Source organism: Esox lucius, chromosome 7 (assembly GCF_011004845.1).
Source record: "Esox lucius isolate fEsoLuc1 chromosome 7, fEsoLuc1.pri, whole genome shotgun sequence".
Classification (NCBI taxonomy): Eukaryota; Metazoa; Chordata; class Actinopteri; order Esociformes; family Esocidae; genus Esox; species Esox lucius.
This window is the reverse complement of record NC_047575.1, coordinates 10,805,528-10,822,455: the sequence shown is the minus strand read 5'-3', so window position 1 is coordinate 10,822,455 and position 16,928 is coordinate 10,805,528. Positions and strand designations below refer to the sequence as shown.

Sequence of the window (16,928 nt, the reverse complement as noted above, 5' to 3'; positions counted from 1 at the left end):
TGAAAATCCCAGTAACTGAGCAGATTGTAAAATACTCAGACCGGCTCTTCTGGCACCAACAACCATGCCACGCTCAAAATTGCTTAAATCACCTTTCTTTCCCATTCTGACATTCAGTTTGGAGTTCAGGAGATTGTCTTGACCAGGACCACACCCCTAAATGGATTGAAGTAACTGCCATGTGATTGGTTGATTAGATTAATAGCATTAATGAGAAATTGAACAGGTGTTTCTAATAATCCTTTAGGTGAGTGTATTCTACTATTCAAACATTTGGGGTAACTATAATTTTCATAGGCTATATGATAATTATAAAAAACATTTTGTAATTATGTTAGCACATTCGAAAACTGTTGTTGCGGATTAGATTATTTTTTTAGATTCAACTTTATTGTCAGTGAACATTGTCAAGGTACAGTACAACGAAATGCAGTTGGCATCTAACCAGAAGGGCAAATAGAGGAGTGCAGAAAAATGTAAATGTATTAAGTATATGTATGTACAAGTGGAATGTATAGGGCAACGGGTCAGACTAAGAGCGGTTCAAAACACCCCTTAATGATGAAAAATGATTTGAGTTCCGTGACGTCGCCCGGTATGGCGCAGCTGGGGCCCCACCCTGGAGCCAGGCCCGGGGTTGGGGCTCGCACGCGAGCGCCTGGTGGCCGGGCATTTCCCCATGGGGCCCGGCCGGGCATAGCCCGAAGGAGCGACGTGGGGCCGCCTTCCCGTGGGCTCACCACCCACAGGAGGGACCATAAGGGGCCGGTGCGTAGAGGATCGGGCGGCAGTCGAAGGCAGGGGCCTAGGCAACCCGATCCCTGGACACGGAAACTAGCTCTAGGGACGTGGAACGTCACCTCGATGGCGGGGAAGGAGCCTGAGATCGTGCGTGAGGTTGAGAGGTTCCGACTGGAGGTAGTCGGGATCACCTCTACGCACGGCTTGGGCTCTGGAACCACACTCCTTGAGTGAGGATGGACTCTTCACCACTCTGAAGTTGCCCATGGTGAGAGGCGGCGGGCTGGTGTGGGTTTGCTTATAGCTCCCCAGCTCTGCTGCCATGTGTTGGAGTTTACCCCGGTGAACGAGAGGGTCGTTTCCCTGCGCCTTCGGGTCGGGGATAGGTCTCTCACTGTTGTTTGTGCCTATGGGCCGAACGGCAGTGCAGAGTACCCGACCTTCTTGGAGTCTCAGGGAGGGGTGCTGGAAAGTGCTCCAACTGGGGACTCTATCGTTCTACTGGGGGACTTCAACGCCCACGTGGGCAACGACAGTGACACCTGGAGGGGCGTGATTGGGAGGAACGGCCCCCCTGATCTGAACCCGAGTGGTGTTCAGTTATTGGACTTCTGTGCTAGTCAGAGTTTGTCCATAACGAACACCATGTTCAAGCATAAGTGTGTCCATCAGTGCACATGGCACCAGGACACCCTAGGCCGCAGGTCGATGATCGACTTTGTTGTCGTTTCATCTGACCTGCGGCTGTATGTCTTGGACACTCGGGTGAAGAGAGGGGCGGAGCTGTCAACTGATCACCACCTGGTGGTGAGTTGGATCCGATGGCGGGGGAGGAAGCTGGACAGACTCGGCAGGCCCAAGCGTACTGTAAGGGTCTGCTGGGAACATCTGGCCGAGTCTCCTGTCAGAGAGATCTTTAACTCCCACCTCCGACAGAGCTTCGACTGGATCCCGAGGGAGGCTGGAGATATTGAGTCCGAGTGGACCATGTTCTCCACCGCCATTGTCGAAGCGGCCGCTCGGAGCTGTGGCCATAAGGTCTCCGGTGCCTGTCGAGGCGGCAATCCCCGAACCTGGTGGTGGACACCGGAAGTAAGGGATGCCGTCAAGCTGAAGAAGGAGTCCTATCAGGCCTGGTTGGCTTGTGGGACTCCTGAGGCAGCTGACGGGTACCGACAGGCCAAGCGGACTGCAGCCCGGGTGGTTGTGGAGGCAAAAACTCGGGCCTGGGAGGAGTTCGGTGAGGCCATGGAGAAGGACTATCAGCTGGCCTCGAAGAGATTCTGGCAAACCGTCCGGCGCCTCAGGAGAGGGAAACAGTGCTGTTTACAGTAGAGGTGGGCAGCTGTTGACCTCAACTGGGGATGTCGTCGGGCGGTGGAAGGAGTACTTCGAGGATCTCCTCAATCCCGCCGTCACATCTTCCATTGAGGAAGCAGAGGATGAGGGCTCAGAGGTGGACTCGTCCATCACCCAGGCTGAAGTCACTGAGGTGGTCAAGAAACTCCTCGGTGACAAGGCACCAGGGTTGGATGAGATCCGCCCTGAGTACCTCAAGTCTCTGGATGTTGTGGGGCTGTCTTGGTTGACACGCCTGTGCAACATCGCGTGGCGGTCGGGGACAGTGCCTTTGGGATGGCAGACCGGGGTGGTGGTCCCTCTTTTTAAGAAGGGGGACCGGAGGGTGTGTTCCAACTATAGGATCACAATTCTCAGCCTCCCCGGGAAAGTCTATGCCAGGGCTCTGGAGAGGAGAATACGGCCGATAGTAGAACCTCGGATTCAGGAGGAACAGTGTGGTTTTCGTCCTGGCCGTGGAACACTGGACCAGCTCTATACCCTCTACGGGGTGTTGGAGGGTTCATGGGAGTTTTCCCAACCAATCCACATGTGTTTTGTGGATTTGGAGAAGGCATTCGACTGTGTCCCTCGCGGCATCCTGTGGAGAGTGCTTCGGGAATATGGGGTCCTGGGTCCTTTGCTAAGGGCTGTCAGGTCCCTGTACGACCGAAGCAGGAGCTTGGTCCGCATTGCCGGCAGTAAGTCAGACTTGTTCCCAGTCCATGTTGGACTCCGGCAGGGCTGCCCTTTGTCGCCGGTTCTGTTCATAATTTTTATGGACAGAATTTCTAGGCGCAGCCAGGGGCCGGAGGGTGTCAGGTTTGGGGACCACACGATTTCGTCTCTGCTCTTTGCGGATGATGTTGTCGTGTTGGCCTCTTCAAACCAGGACCTTCAGCATGCGCTGGGACGGTTTGCAGCCGAGTGTGAAGCGGTGGGGATGAGAATCAGTACCTCCAAATCCGAGGCCATGGTCCTCAGTCGGATAAGGGTGGCTTGCTCACTTCAGGTTGGTGGAGAGTGCCTGCCTCAAGTGGAGGAGTTTAAGTATCTAGGGGTCTTGTTCACGAGTGAGGGAAGGATGGAACGGGAGATTGACAGACGGATCGGTGCAGCTTCTGCAGTAATGCAGTCGATGTATCGGTCTGTCGTGGTGAAGAAAGGCAAGGCGAAGCTCTCGATTTACCGGTCAATCTACGTTCCTACTCTCACCTATGGTCATGAGCTTTGGGTCATGACCGAAAGGACAAGATCCCGGATACAGCCGGCCGAAATGAGCTTTCTCCGCAGGGTGGCTGGGCGTTCCCTTAGAGTTAGGGTGAGAAGCTCGGTCACCCGGGAGTAGCTCAGAGTAGAGCCGCTGCTCCTCCACATCGAGAGGGGTCAGCTGAGGTGGCTTGGGCATCTGTTTCGGATGCCTCCGGAACGCCTTCCTGGGAAGGTGTTCCGGTCCCGTCCCACCGGGAGGAGACCCCGGGGAAGACCTAGGACACGCTGGAGGGACTATGTCTCCCGGCTGGCCTGGGAATGCCTCGGTGTCCCCCCGGAAGAGCTGGAAGAAGTGTCTGGGGAGAGGGAAGTCTGGGCATCTCTGCTTAGACTGCTGCCCCCGCGACCCGGCCCTGGATGAAGCGGAAGAAGATGTATGTATGTATGTATGTATGTATATACAAGTGGAATGTATAGATGTGCAATTAATGCAAATACATTACACATGGCAGTTCTAAATGTGCAGTGGAAAATGTACAAATATACAGAAAATGTACAGGCGTTAAGTATAATTTACTTAAGTGAGAAATAGTTCTCAATGACATTCTGAGTTTGAAATCGAGGCAAATTGAAGGAGTAAGGGAGCATGTGCAACTGAAATGCAGGGATAGAAGCAGAGGTTTCCGAGGTAGCTATATGTATGTAACAATTGAAAATGAAAGTACAGTGAGGGAAAAAAGTATTTGATCCCCAACTAATTTTATACATTTGCCCACTGACAAAGAAATGATCAGTCTATCATTTTAATGGTAGGTTTATTTGAACAGTGAGAGAGAATAAAAAAATTAAAATCCTGAAAAGCATGTCAGATTTTACATATTGAATGCATTTTAATTAGTGAAATAAGTATTTGATCCCCTCTCAATCAGAAAGATTTCTGGCTCCCAAGTGTCTTTTATGCAGGTAACGAGCTGAGATTAGGAGCACACTCTTAAAGGGAGTGCTCTAATCTCAGTTTATTACCTGTATAAAAGACACCTGTCCACAGAAACAATCAGATTCCAAACTCTCCACCATGGCCAAGACCAAAGAGCTGTCCAAGGATGTCAGGGACAAGATTGTAGACCTACACAAGGCTGGAATGGGGTACAAGACCATCGCCAAGCAGCTTGGTGAGAAGGTGACAACAGTTGGAGCGATTATTCGCAAATGAAAGAAACACAGAAGAACTGTCAATCTCCCTCGGTCTGGGGCTCCATGCAAAATCTCACCTCGTGGAGTTGCAATGATCATGAGAACGATGAGGAATCAGACCAAAACTACACGAGAGGATCTTGCCAATGATCTCAAGGCAGCTGGGACCACAGTCACAAAAAAAACAATTGGTAACACTACACCATGAAAGAGCCCACAAGGTCCCCCTGCTCAAGAAAGCACATGTACAGGCCCGTCTGAAGTTAGCCAAAGAACATCTGAATGATTCAGAGGAAAACTGAGCTCTTTAGCATCAACTCAACTTGCTGTGGAGGAGGAGGAATGCTGCCTATGACCCCAAAAACACCATCCCCACCGTCAAACATGGAGGTGGAAACAATATGCTTTGGGGGGGGGGTTTCTGCTAAGGGGTCAGGACAACTTCACTGCATCAAAGGGACAATGGACGGGACCATGTACCGTCAAATCTTGGATTAGAACCTCCTTCCCTCAGCCAGGGCATTGAAAATGGATCGAGGATGGGTATTCCAGCATGACATTGACCCAAAACACATGACCAAGGAAACAAAGGAGTGGCTCATGAAGCACATTAAGGTCCTGGAGTGACTGGTCATTAGGGGCAGGTGAGGTAAAGCCCCACCTGTTGTCAACAGAAAGAACTGGAACAACATTTATTTTTATTTCTGTCGAGGCGTAGGATTTTGTTTCATGTTCATTGATCCCTGCCTTGCTGCTTCAGACTGCGTTCTACCGATTCGAGTTCGCAGTAGTAGACCATTGGCTAAGTGTAAATGTGGGACTAGCCCCTCTCTCACAATGCAATGTACATTGTACGTGTGAAAATATTAATACACATTAATGTAGATCACACAAATTTGATGCCAAGTGGAGCTGACAGACATTAGCCCCACTACAGCGTCATTTCCTATTTCAGACCTGATTGGCTGTCGGTCTGTCTGGCGCCAACATTAGTCGGCAAGAAGAGCAAGGAGGGTAGATTGTCTTAGCTAGCTTGTTAGCTTCACAAACACCAGATAACTTGAGAAAATGAATAAAGTGGATTTCATACTCGAGCACCGGTTTGAAACCCTTAATTTGGAGGAGAAACTTGAAGTAAAGCGACTTGGTAACCATCAGCCACAGGATATTGTCATCACTCAAACTGCTGGTAAAAGTAACCACAGGTTTAACGTGGAGCGGTATTTGAAGAAAAAGTGGCTAACGGTTAGTATACAAAAGAAGGCACTCTTCTGTTTTCCATGTCTGCTATTTGGTGGAGATGGTACTTGGTCGAGGACGGGTTTCAAAGATTTGAAACATCTTTCTGAGAGGATTGCAAAACATGAGAGCAGCAGGAGTCATCTGGACAATGCTGTGAAATTGGGCTTACTTGGAAGGGTAAATGTCACAGCCCAAGTTGACAGTGCATACAGGTGCTCCATTGAGCAGCATAACAAACAGGTGGAGGAAAACTGGTACGTTCTCAGTTGGATCATAACATGTATTAAACTGTGTGGAAAATGTGAAACCGCACTGCAGGGGCACAACGAGTTGGTGGACTCCCTGAATCCTGGAATATTCAGATGCATTTTCGAGACTGTGTGAGGGCGATTCGAGACTTCAGAGGCACTATGACGCACAGCCCATCTTCAAAGGGACATCTAGCACTGTACAAAACGAACTGTTAGATTGTATGTATGAAGTGTACAGGGAGGAGATTGCCAAGCAAGTGGACGAGACATCATTTGTTGCCATACAGGCAGATGAGACAGCTGTCTCCTGTAAATCACAAATGGTGATTGTGTTGCGATACATGTTGCCTGACAATACAGTGAGAGAGAGGTTTTTGGAGTTTGTGGAAGTCAAAGATAAAACTGGACTCAGCCTCTCTAATAGCATCAAGCGTGTGCTGGAACCACTAAAGCTGGGAGAAAAGCTGATCGCTCAGACTTATGATGGTGCGGCTGTAATGAGTGGAAACGTCTGAGTGGTACAGACACTAATGAAAGAGACATACCCACATGCCCAGTTTGTTCACTGCTATGCTCACCAGCTGAACCTTACCTTGCAGCAACTTTGTTCAGCAAGGATGAGCATCCTGAAGGTGTTTTTTTTGCAGATTTAACTGCTTTTGTCATCTTTTTCTCTGACAAAACGTTGCGGCACTTGCTGAGGCAACACAGAGACGCATTCCAAGGCCACCCGCTGTACGATGGAACTTTAAAAGTAGAACTGTCAATGCAGTTTGGGAAAACCGTGCTGCTCCTGTGTATGGAGGACATACGCACACAACCAGGATGGGATGAGGCCACCATAAGTAAGGCATACGACCTGTCAAAAAAACTCTGGGACCGAGCCTTTCTGCAGCTGCTGGATTTTTTTTTCTTCCTTATGCCAGAAGTTGATGTTTTATACAACACTCTGCAAAAACAGAACATTGATGCATCTGGGATTTGCAGTGCGCTCACCCGTTTCAAAGAGAATGTCCAGAATATGCGGAAGCAAAGTGATGAATGGGCTGCCACCGTTCACGACAGATTTTTGATTGCCATGGACGGGCACATTTATCCTACTTATCAACATAGAATAGTAGGTAAAGCATGACGGACAGAAAGCAAATAATCTTTGCATGCATGGCTTGCTGAGGCTGTATACTAGCAAAATACACAGCTGTCAATCAAATTTGAATGCTTTAGTAGCTGCAGTAGTTAAAAAAAAAAGTTTAGCCTAGAGATCACATCAGTTAAAGCACTTCGATTGCATTTGCAGATGAAGGCAAGAGAACTAGCCTAAATTCCCAACAGCAGATGAAGGCAAGAGAGCTAACCTACATTCCCAACATTAATTAGTGAAGTAGAGTATTGGGAACCATCTTACCCAAACTATTTTTGGGGACTTTTTAATTTAAACAAACACTTAGTACAAAAACTGAATGAAAGTAAAGAGCTGGCTTAGCACAGCCACATACATACATGTGACATAGCAACAATAATCGACAAGTGAGGGAAGCAGAGGAGAAACATTTAAACACATGGTGATGACATAATTTGGACCTGGTGTGAGTGATGATGGGAGACAAGAAAATGAATGAGTCCGGGATGAGTTTGTGGAGTGACAGAAACTGGTAGTGCACGGCACAGTGGCGCTGATCCGCACCGTACCGTGACAAAAATACAATAGTACATACAGGTGCTGGTCATAAAATTAGAATATCATCAGAAAGTTGATTTATTTCAGTAATTCCATTCAAAAAGTGAAACTTGTATATTATATTCATTCATTACACACAGACTGATATATTTCAAATGTTTATTTCTTTTAATTGTGATGATTATAACTGACGACTAGTATCTCCGAAAATTTAAATATTACTTAAGACCAATACAAAAAAATTATTTTTAGAAATGTTGGCCAACTGAAAAGTATGAACATGAAAAGTATGAGCATGTACAGCACTCAATACTTAGTTGGGGCTCCTTTTGCCTGAATTACTGCAGCAATGCGGCGTGGCATGGAGTCGATCAGTCTGTGGTACTGCTCAGGTGTTATGAGAGCCCAGGTTGCTCTGATAGTGGCCTTCAGCTCTTCTGCATTGTTGGGTCTGGAGTATCGCATCTTCCTCTAACGAAATGTTGTTGACTTGGTTCATTCAGTGTGAGTCTTGCACATCTTATTTAGTGTTAGTGGTTGTTCATTTGTGCTCAGAAGTTTGCATACCCTGGCAGAAATTGTGCAATTTTGGCATTGATTTTGAAAATATGACAGACCATGCATAAAATTCTCTTTTATTTAAGGATAGTGATCATATGAAGCAATTTATTACCACATAGTTGTTTGGCTCCTTTTTAAATCATAATGATAACAGAAATCACTCAAATGGCCCTGATCAAAAGTTTACATACCCTTGAATGTTTGGCCTTGTTACAGACACACAAGGTGACAGACACAGATTAAAATAGCAATTAATGGTCAATTTCCCACACCTGTGACTTTTTAAATTAAGAGAACACTGCAACTTCTTCTTTCCTTTCCAAAAAAGTTGAAAAGGAAGGTTTTGAGTGAGGAACAGAAGGGTTAAAATTAAGAGACCTTTTTCCAGAGTTGTAATGGCCTGTCCGGTCTAGTGATTATGTAAAATTCCATGGTTATTATGCGCACATTAAATGACCATCTAGAGAAGGCAATGAATATCTAGAGATGAGTTATCAAGAGAAGGCAATGAATATCGTCAGCTGATGCCCACGTTTTATGAGCTGGGTCAAAAACTGGTGCTTCTCTTCCCCACATGGCTTTCATGTGTTGTTCAATGGTCAGTGGAGAGTTTCACGTTAGTCCACAATGCAGTGGAACACCATATTTATCACCCTCCACTGACATTTTCATATCTGTTTGTAGGAAAGCTCTGGAACCAGATATTCCTTACACTAATATGGTTGATGGAGTGGAACTCAACTGCTGCTGGGCCAGTTCTTGGTTGGCTTGGTCCTTCTCTGGTCGAGCTCCTAACTCTGACGAATTCTTCAATATTTACATGAAGAATGTTAAAGTATTTGATGTGTGGAGAGTCGCTACCCCAGAAATGGAGAATATTACTTTCACTCTTATGTATGTAATGTTTACACACAATGATTACTTTGACAAATTATTTCTCCACCATTATAATGAAACATCATGATATTGTAATCTCGATTCAGTGCACACCCTCTTTCTTTCTGAACCTCAAGGACATGGGGCTGAATGATGACATGTTGAACTTTAACCAGTTCCTAATTGACTCTGGTGTGTTGTGAGTAAAGGAATGCCAAAAGCACAACAATGCTGAGACTTTCCCATCTTTCCTTTTATCTGGACAGCATCTTTGCATTCTAGTTATCTGGGAAGAAAGTACAGCAAAATTAATGGAAGTAGGTGAAAATTACTCACTAGATTAAGATAATGGTCATATTTTTTAATGCACACCTACACCCCCACACACACTCATCTCAGACATACACACACAAACAAACCCCAAACTTTCATGAACAGCGCTGACCACAGCACCATGATCCACAGTAGGCGGACCCAGGACAAATATAGTAGGCCGCAAAACGGCCAGTATCAAGATGGAACATACATTTGCATAGGTAAGCCCGTACCTTAGTTCCCTCCACCATCGCATGCCTGTGGAGTAGTGTTCCTCCTCATTAATATATTTAATTATATTCATTGTCTTCTTTGTCTTCTTTATTTATTACACTGTACTTGTGTGTGTGTGTGTGTGTGTGTGTGCATACCTCAGTACATATATGATGTGGCCAGATGCATGGCTGTGCCTTTCATAGGTTGTCCCAGTTTCAAAGGTGGGATCTTATTCGTCTTTGGCTAACCAGCCCTCTTCACAAGCCACATTCCAGCCCTGTATGAGGTATTGAAGGAAGAAGTACTGTCAGCACAATTAAACACTTTGCACAAGCTAATAGCAAACATCATGTTTCCCACCTCAAATCCTTAGAGATACTACTTCCCCAATTTTGTGTAATTTGCAAGTTCCTCCTATGCTTGACCTCCAGTGACCACTTCGGTGGGGCTGACTATGGGGACCTTGACACGCAGGTGTTTTTTTTCAGGTCGCTGAGCACCATGACTATTGAAATGGACAACAATTTGGTAGTCATTTTTATTGACCCCAAGACGAAAAGTCTCCCTCACCTTCTGCCTGGCCAGCCAGACTTTGGGATTTGTTACAGCCGTATGTGCACTTTCTTAACAGGCTCTGTGTAGATATAGTGGTGGGTAAGTCATGACTCAAACAGGGATATAGATGTGCTGGAACTGGTGCATGACTTTCTTTATGTCCCTGGTTGATTAAGGGTTAGGGTCTGAATGCAATCTGGGCCCTTGCCTTCTCTTCCTCTGTAGCTGGTGACATGTTTAGCCTGGAATTGGCTTCTCTCTTGTCATTCTTATTTAATAGGTTCACGTGATTGACCAGTTTCACACCTTTTTCAACCTTTTTGACCTTTTTTTGACCTTTTCTCCAGGGTGACAGAGTCAATAATTTACTAAGGTGAGACTTTCCTTACCAATTCATATGGCCCCTTCCACTATGCCAACAACAGAAACGGAAGACCTTTTAACCTTTTTTTGGTCTGGCCAGCACAAGCACGTTCTAAGAATGCAGTTGTCCTTGTTGTGCCTTTGCCATTTGGAATGATAACTGTTATATGTTAAGGGTGGTATTGGAGTTGGCCAGGAGGGGGCGGTGGCGCACCTTGTTTGTGGGCTGTAGCACTGTTAAAAGCAGAGAAGAACACGCCGTGGGAGTGTGTGCTAGTGGGTGCTTGTGTGTGTATTGCTGGCTACAGAAATGAGTCCTAATAAAGATAAATTCCCGTTGTGTATGAGTTTCTCTTTGGAATCTATGATACAACAATAACATGCCCAATGGTTGATGAAAAGGGGCAGTTGTGATGACCCGATTGGTGTCTGGTATCTGCTTTGTGTGTTCAGAGAATCAAAACAATATATAAAATTTGAGTTGTTACTGATGATGCAGTCAGTTGATAGTCACTTGTAGTCATTTTTATCTTCATGAACAAGGCTGATTACTTTAAAATGGCAAAAGCCCTCTATGGTACTTCCTGTGCACTTCAACATAGTAAATGTAAATTAATATCCAAGTTCAAGTGGAAGTGTATCACTCAATGCCTTCTCTTCATGCCCCCTTCATAGAAGGTCAGAGTGTAAGAACCTCTGGCTTATGCAATTGGTTTCAGAAGGAAAGGAGAGGGAATTCAAGAAATAATAATTGAGAAAAGGCTTTTGGTGACAACTTCTTGTCGATATCACAAATTTGACCCCGAAGCCCTTATCCCTATGCATTTGCGGAGATCTGAATGATGTAAGCAAAATTATCATCTTTGTTAGTCAAAAAGGTGTTTTGTCTCCGCCAACTGGGTGGGTGAATAATTTCATAAAATAAACTAAATTCCGTTATGGGAAGGGAAAATACACTTTATCGACGAAAGTAAACCGCTAAATATATATATATATTTTTTTTTTACAAAAACAGTAAAATGTACCTGTTTAAAGAAAGACAGTAAAATCTAGAGACATATTTGCTGGCAGATTTTCGCAGTACTCGTCTTGTCCTTTCGCTCTGTGTTACAGTGAATGCCGCGGGTCAGAATGGCGTCTACACTACTAGCAAGACATTTCAGAACAGTTTTCCAATTAAATGTTCAAAGAAAAAAAAAATGGTTTTCGGGTGAGTACTATTCAAACCCTTTGAATTGATCTCACAAATGTGAAACGTTGAATAATTGCAGAAAACCATAAATGTTGTACAGGGGGTGTGTCACTACTGACTGTCAATCGTTAGAGATGCCGACCAAGTTTAGCTAACTAGCTTGCTCGGTAACGTTAAGTAGTTAGTTACTCTAGCTAATTTCTGGCTACATTAACTGGCAGCTTAATACATATACATTAAAACACTGAGTAGTTATCGTTACTGGCTAACTAGCCATATATTATGCAGATGTTCCAACGAATGTTATCTCCCTACTAGGACCCGAGTTAGCTAATGTTAGCCAGCTAGCTGACCAGAGTGTGCTTGCTATTAACTGTTTAACCTCAGTGGGTATTTCATGTTAGTTTTGTTCGGTTAGCAAACAAGTGAAGGACCGCGTGCTAAAGTAACTGTACAGGAACGAAGCTAGCTGTCTTCTTCAGTAAAAGAAAAGGCATAGCTGGTGTACAGTATTGTCTTCATTGCAATACTGTGGATGGCTATCTAGATTACAACATAACATGAGGTATACTCTACTGAAAAGATGAAAGTCTGACAATTCACAGTTCGTTAACTACATTGTCAGTAGCTAATGTTATTTTACTAACGACTATCATGACCGTTAGGGAACGAATAAGACTCCGAAATTAGAACCACAAACCAAACCCTTGTTTTCAAACGCCCTTGTACCATTGTCTGTAATGCCAAATTAAATTAGTATGACAAGCAATATCACTGAAGGACATCATGGGTTTTGAGATTGCCCGATTTGTTGTGGAAACACACAAAATAATTTCATGTTTTACAGGAGCAAGAGACAAATCTACAGTGCAGTATGCAGTTCGCCCTAACCTGCCGAAGTTGGCGTATAGAAAAGTGAATGGGAAAAGCCCAGGCGTAGTCTTCTTGCCAGGGTTTGCCTCTAACATGGGTGGGAAGAAAGCAGAAGCGCTTGAGGAGTTCTGCCAATCACTAGGCCACTCTTACCTGAGGTAAGGTAGCCATTATCATACCCAGTAATTAATAGAAAACGAAGCTGTCTGATATGTAGGCCTACCCATATGTCATTCCTTGATGTTGCCGGGGTTTATTCCCTCATTGTGTTATAGGAAGCTGTCATCCGATCGATGTATGTGGTCTTTCCCAGGTTTGACTATACAGGCTGTGGGTCATCTGAAGGGGAAATGGTAGACGGCACTGTGGGCACTTGGAAGAAGGATGTTCTATATGTTTTGGACGAGCTTGTGGAGGGACCACAAGTATGTATTTCATCTGTGTTTCTTTGATTAGCAGAGTCTATCAACCAGTTAAAAAATATGTTTTATTTTAATGTTTGGGGGGCGTTACTACTAAAACTAGCCCTGAAGGATGATAAATATGAAATTATTTGTTATGAACCGCTGCTTGTCCTTCAGTTGTATAATAGGCATATATCATTTTCTGTGTGTATAAGTGATACTATGAATATCAGTGCTGTCATTACAGGAGCATTTATGATCCTGAGTATTGTTCTGATGATACAGATTCTGGTTGGCTCCAGTATGGGAGGGTGGCTGATGTGTCTGGCAGCCATAGCTCGCCCAGAAAGAACTGCGGCAATGGTGGGCATCTCTACAGCAGCCGACCACTTTGTAACCCTCTTCAATTCACTTCCTATTGAGGTCAGTAATCATTTGAAATATGCCATTTTGTGTTGCCTCAACAGCCTCTAACTAACCTTACTCAGTGTCAGTTCTAAATCAGTTACATCAATTTGTTTATGAACACAAAATAAATCAGTGGAATGTGTTAGAGCCAGACATACACAGCAAGGTTATCTTTAAAACATTGTTTGTGTAAAAGCTACAGTCATGTGAATAAGTACATTTGGATATTTTCACTTCAACATCATTTGCCAATGACAGTAACTTAGTTTAACAAATTACACTGAAACATCAATCATTTATTCTTCAAAAATCTACAGAAGTACAATTTCATAGTGCAGAAGAAGTATGCATACCTCTAACTTCGATAGCGGGTGTTCTTCGATAGCTCCACTTCAGCTGAAATATTTTATGCGGCCATGTAATGTAACTGTCTACAAGTCTCTTACATTGACTTGGAGGAATTGTTGTCCGTTCTTTGCAGTACTGTTTCAACTCATCATGTTCGAGGGTTTTCTCGCATGAACCGTCTGCTTAAGTTCCCCCAAGGCATTTTGATAGGATTGAGATCTGGACCATTACATAACCCTCCATTTCTTCTTTTTGAGCTATTCTGTTGAAACTTTGCTTGTGTGTTTTGGATCATTGTACTTTTGGTTAAGCTTCAGCTTTTTGACTGATGACCTCACATTCTCAAGAATTATCTGGTACAATATGGACTCAATGATTACCTGTTGGCCCTCAGCATCTGGAACAGGAGTCTGCCAGCATTATGTTAATATAGTAGGCTTTGTACCAACAACACAGCTGACTTTAGGAAAACTCAAAATAATGTTATCTAGCAGTTAATAACTTATAAACAGTAGCTAGCTTTGTTGGAATATATTTATTGTTGTAAATGCTGCAATGATTAGTCCAGTCCCTTCCATTTGTGATAAAATGGCTCTGACTGAGTTGCTGACAGCTAACACACTAGCAAGCTTAGCAGAATATGCTAGCTTTCGTGTCGTAGTCAAACCGCCTAAGTACTAATTGTTGTACAAAACAACCTAGCTAGTTGTAAAATGTTATGACCTTTCTTATCAAAAACCTTATTTACCAATTTTGTAATTTTTATTTAGTTTTTGGTCATTTCAAGATAATTTGGTAACGATCCTAAAGATGGCGCCACAACACATCCAACCACTGAGATGTGTTTACAAGCATAGAGTAACAGAGTGGCCGTTATAAGCATCGCTCAGCATGTGTACAAGATTCTGTATTGGTATTCTAGCCCTGCATCGTCATGAAAAAATAAGTCATTTGAAAACTCAGCTAAAGTTTGTTTGTAATCTTTGTTCAAAGGAGTAAACCATGGATTTGTTTCTCTTTTCCCATTGTTTAAGAAAAGGAACTCTATAACTCTATAATATTCTGTATACATTTTAAAATGGTTGCCATCTTAAATTATGTCACCATTCAGCTTAAATGTAAGCCTTATCACCTTCTTGTCCATGCAGACGAGGAAGGAGATCGAAGAGGAGGGGCAGTGGATAATTCCTACGAAATACAATGAGACGGGCTCTGTCACGTTCACCACGGAGTTCCTGAAGGAGGCGGAGCAGCACTGTGTTCTGCAGAGCCCCATTCCAGTGACCTGCCCTGTGAGACTCATCCACGGGATGAAGGACCAGGAGGTGCCCTGGCACATCTCCATGCAGGTAGCCGAGCGCGTGCTTAGCAACGACGTCGACGTCATCTTACGCAAGCACGGCCAACACCGCATGACAGAGAAGCACGACATCAAGCTCATCGTTTACACCATCGATGACCTGATAGACAAGCTGACCACTTTGGTTTGAGAGGCCAAAACCAGGACAATGTCCCCGGTGAATCCAACCACCTCGCCCCCAACTGCTCCACACTCAGGCTGCTGTGTTTCCCATGCGTTACAAAATCAAGGTGATACTGTAGAAAATACTGTGAAGAAAATGAACTCTATTTTCTTCTGGCTGTCTGCAAAGACTTTGGTTAGGATGTTATTTACCGCTTCCAGGCCACTTTGGTCACACTAATACCAAACCTTGGGCCTTCTGTGAAGTTTATTTATTCCCACAATGTGGTCTGGTAAATTATATGGTTAAGCCATCAGTAAGTGTGTGGGGGGTTGGGAAGGTCACCCTTATTACAGTAGCCCATTAGGTACAGCCACACTTTGTCCATTTGCAAGGAAATATTTTCAAATAATGTATCCACTGTCAATTTTACTTGATCAAGTGTAATGGGCAGATGTGCCTTTGTTGTATTTATCCACATGCTCTTAAAGACCAATAGGAGGCAGCAAATGATGTTACAGTATTTGAGGTGCTTGACAATGTCCTCAGCAGAAGCAACTGCTATTGGGATTGTCTGTGAACAGATGAGTCAAAAACAGGCTTTTCTTTAGCTGTACTGTTGTTTCCTAATGCCGATTTCCATGCGCTGCCCCTTTGTCTGCTTCTCTGTATTTGCTGTAAAGTCTGATTCTGTTGCTGACAAAACATCTGTTAGTATTGATTAATCAGTACCATTTGATTTTTGCACACAAGGTCAGAACAAAACATGGACTGCATGACAACTCATGTAAGAAGAATTTAATCATTGTGTGTGTTTTCTTTTAAATGTGTTATAATGTTATCATGGGGGGGAAGGGGATGTATTGTTGTGAGTTATTTTAGTGCAGTGTCCAGTATGACAATTTAGTAGATCCCACAAATGCCACTCTGGGTTACTTGCAATGTTTAGGTTGTTGTTTTCACTCTTGTTGTTATTCTAAAATAACGCAGATCTCTAGATTTGGTTGAAAAGCAGAAGGATAATGTCATCTCTACCACACCCCTGGAAATTAGCCTTGTTGAGGAGTTGGCAGAGCAGCGTCTGTTAGCTGACAAATATTGCAGTGTAAGCAGCAGCCCATCTTTAGAGGTTAATTTTTAGTAGTAAACATTCCTTTTTACTGGATAAATCTGTGTGTGGCTACTGAAAGTCCTTGATGATAAGCTTGTCTGCGTCATTCGGATTGATAGGCTGTCGTTAGTGTAATGTGATCCCAGATAAATGCACTTTCAGGTCTAGTGAATTAATGAAAGAGCTAAGGGTTTAGGTCGCTCTCACACATTTCCTCTGGTTGGTTCTCAACAAACCACAGCCAATGTAGATGCTACCAGAATTTACAATGTTTTCCATATCACAGTAAATTGTTTCTATTTCCATAGGGCAGGTATAATGGATTAGTTCACGTAAACACTACAAACAAATCTAAGTTCCCAAATATGGAAGATCATCTGGCTTTTTTGAACAGGGCTAACTTAGAGGTTTGCAAATGTTCACTGTTTTCCTCAAGCAAGTCTCATTGTTAATGTTTTTATTTGTAATCATTTCCAAAAAAATAAAAAATCTGGTTTGTTAACATTGATTTTAATAATAAAAGTTCGATGTTGAGTATTTTCAGACTGAGGCATGCCTGTCGTTTCTATTATAAAAGCAAATATTTG

At 43.9% G+C, this 16,928-nt stretch overlaps 1 protein-coding gene across 2 annotated transcripts; it reads left to right on the top strand.

Annotated features, from left to right (window-relative positions):
* Positions 1-11,514: 11,514 nt before the first annotated feature.
* abhd10a (abhydrolase domain containing 10, depalmitoylase a) lies at positions 11,515-16,863 on the top strand. 2 transcript variants are annotated; one of them, XM_020047818.3, is made up of 5 exons: positions 11,515-11,752; positions 12,582-12,765; positions 12,921-13,032; positions 13,297-13,434; positions 14,916-16,863. In XM_020047818.3, the coding sequence occupies exons 1-5, from the start codon at positions 11,659-11,661 to the stop codon at positions 15,255-15,257; spliced, it is 870 nt and encodes a 289-aa protein (XP_019903377.1). In that variant the 5' UTR covers positions 11,515-11,658; the 3' UTR covers positions 15,258-16,863. The 2 variants fall into 2 exon arrangements, with proteins under 2 accessions (XP_019903377.1, XP_012989797.1); XM_013134343.4 differs by lacking the exon at positions 11,515-11,752 and adding an exon at positions 11,844-12,299.
* Positions 16,864-16,928: the final 65 nt, after the last annotated feature.

Coding starts and splice junctions, on each gene's coding strand:
- abhd10a (XM_020047818.3), top strand. CDS start 11,659: ATGCCGCGGGTCAGAATGGCGTCTACACTACTAGCAAGACATTTCAGA. Junction 11,753..12,581: donor AAAAAAAAAATGGTTTTCGG/GTGAGTACTATT, acceptor CATGTTTTACAG/GAGCAAGAGACAAATCTACA. Junction 13,435..14,915: donor TCAATTCACTTCCTATTGAG/GTCAGTAATCAT, acceptor TTGTCCATGCAG/ACGAGGAAGGAGATCGAAGA.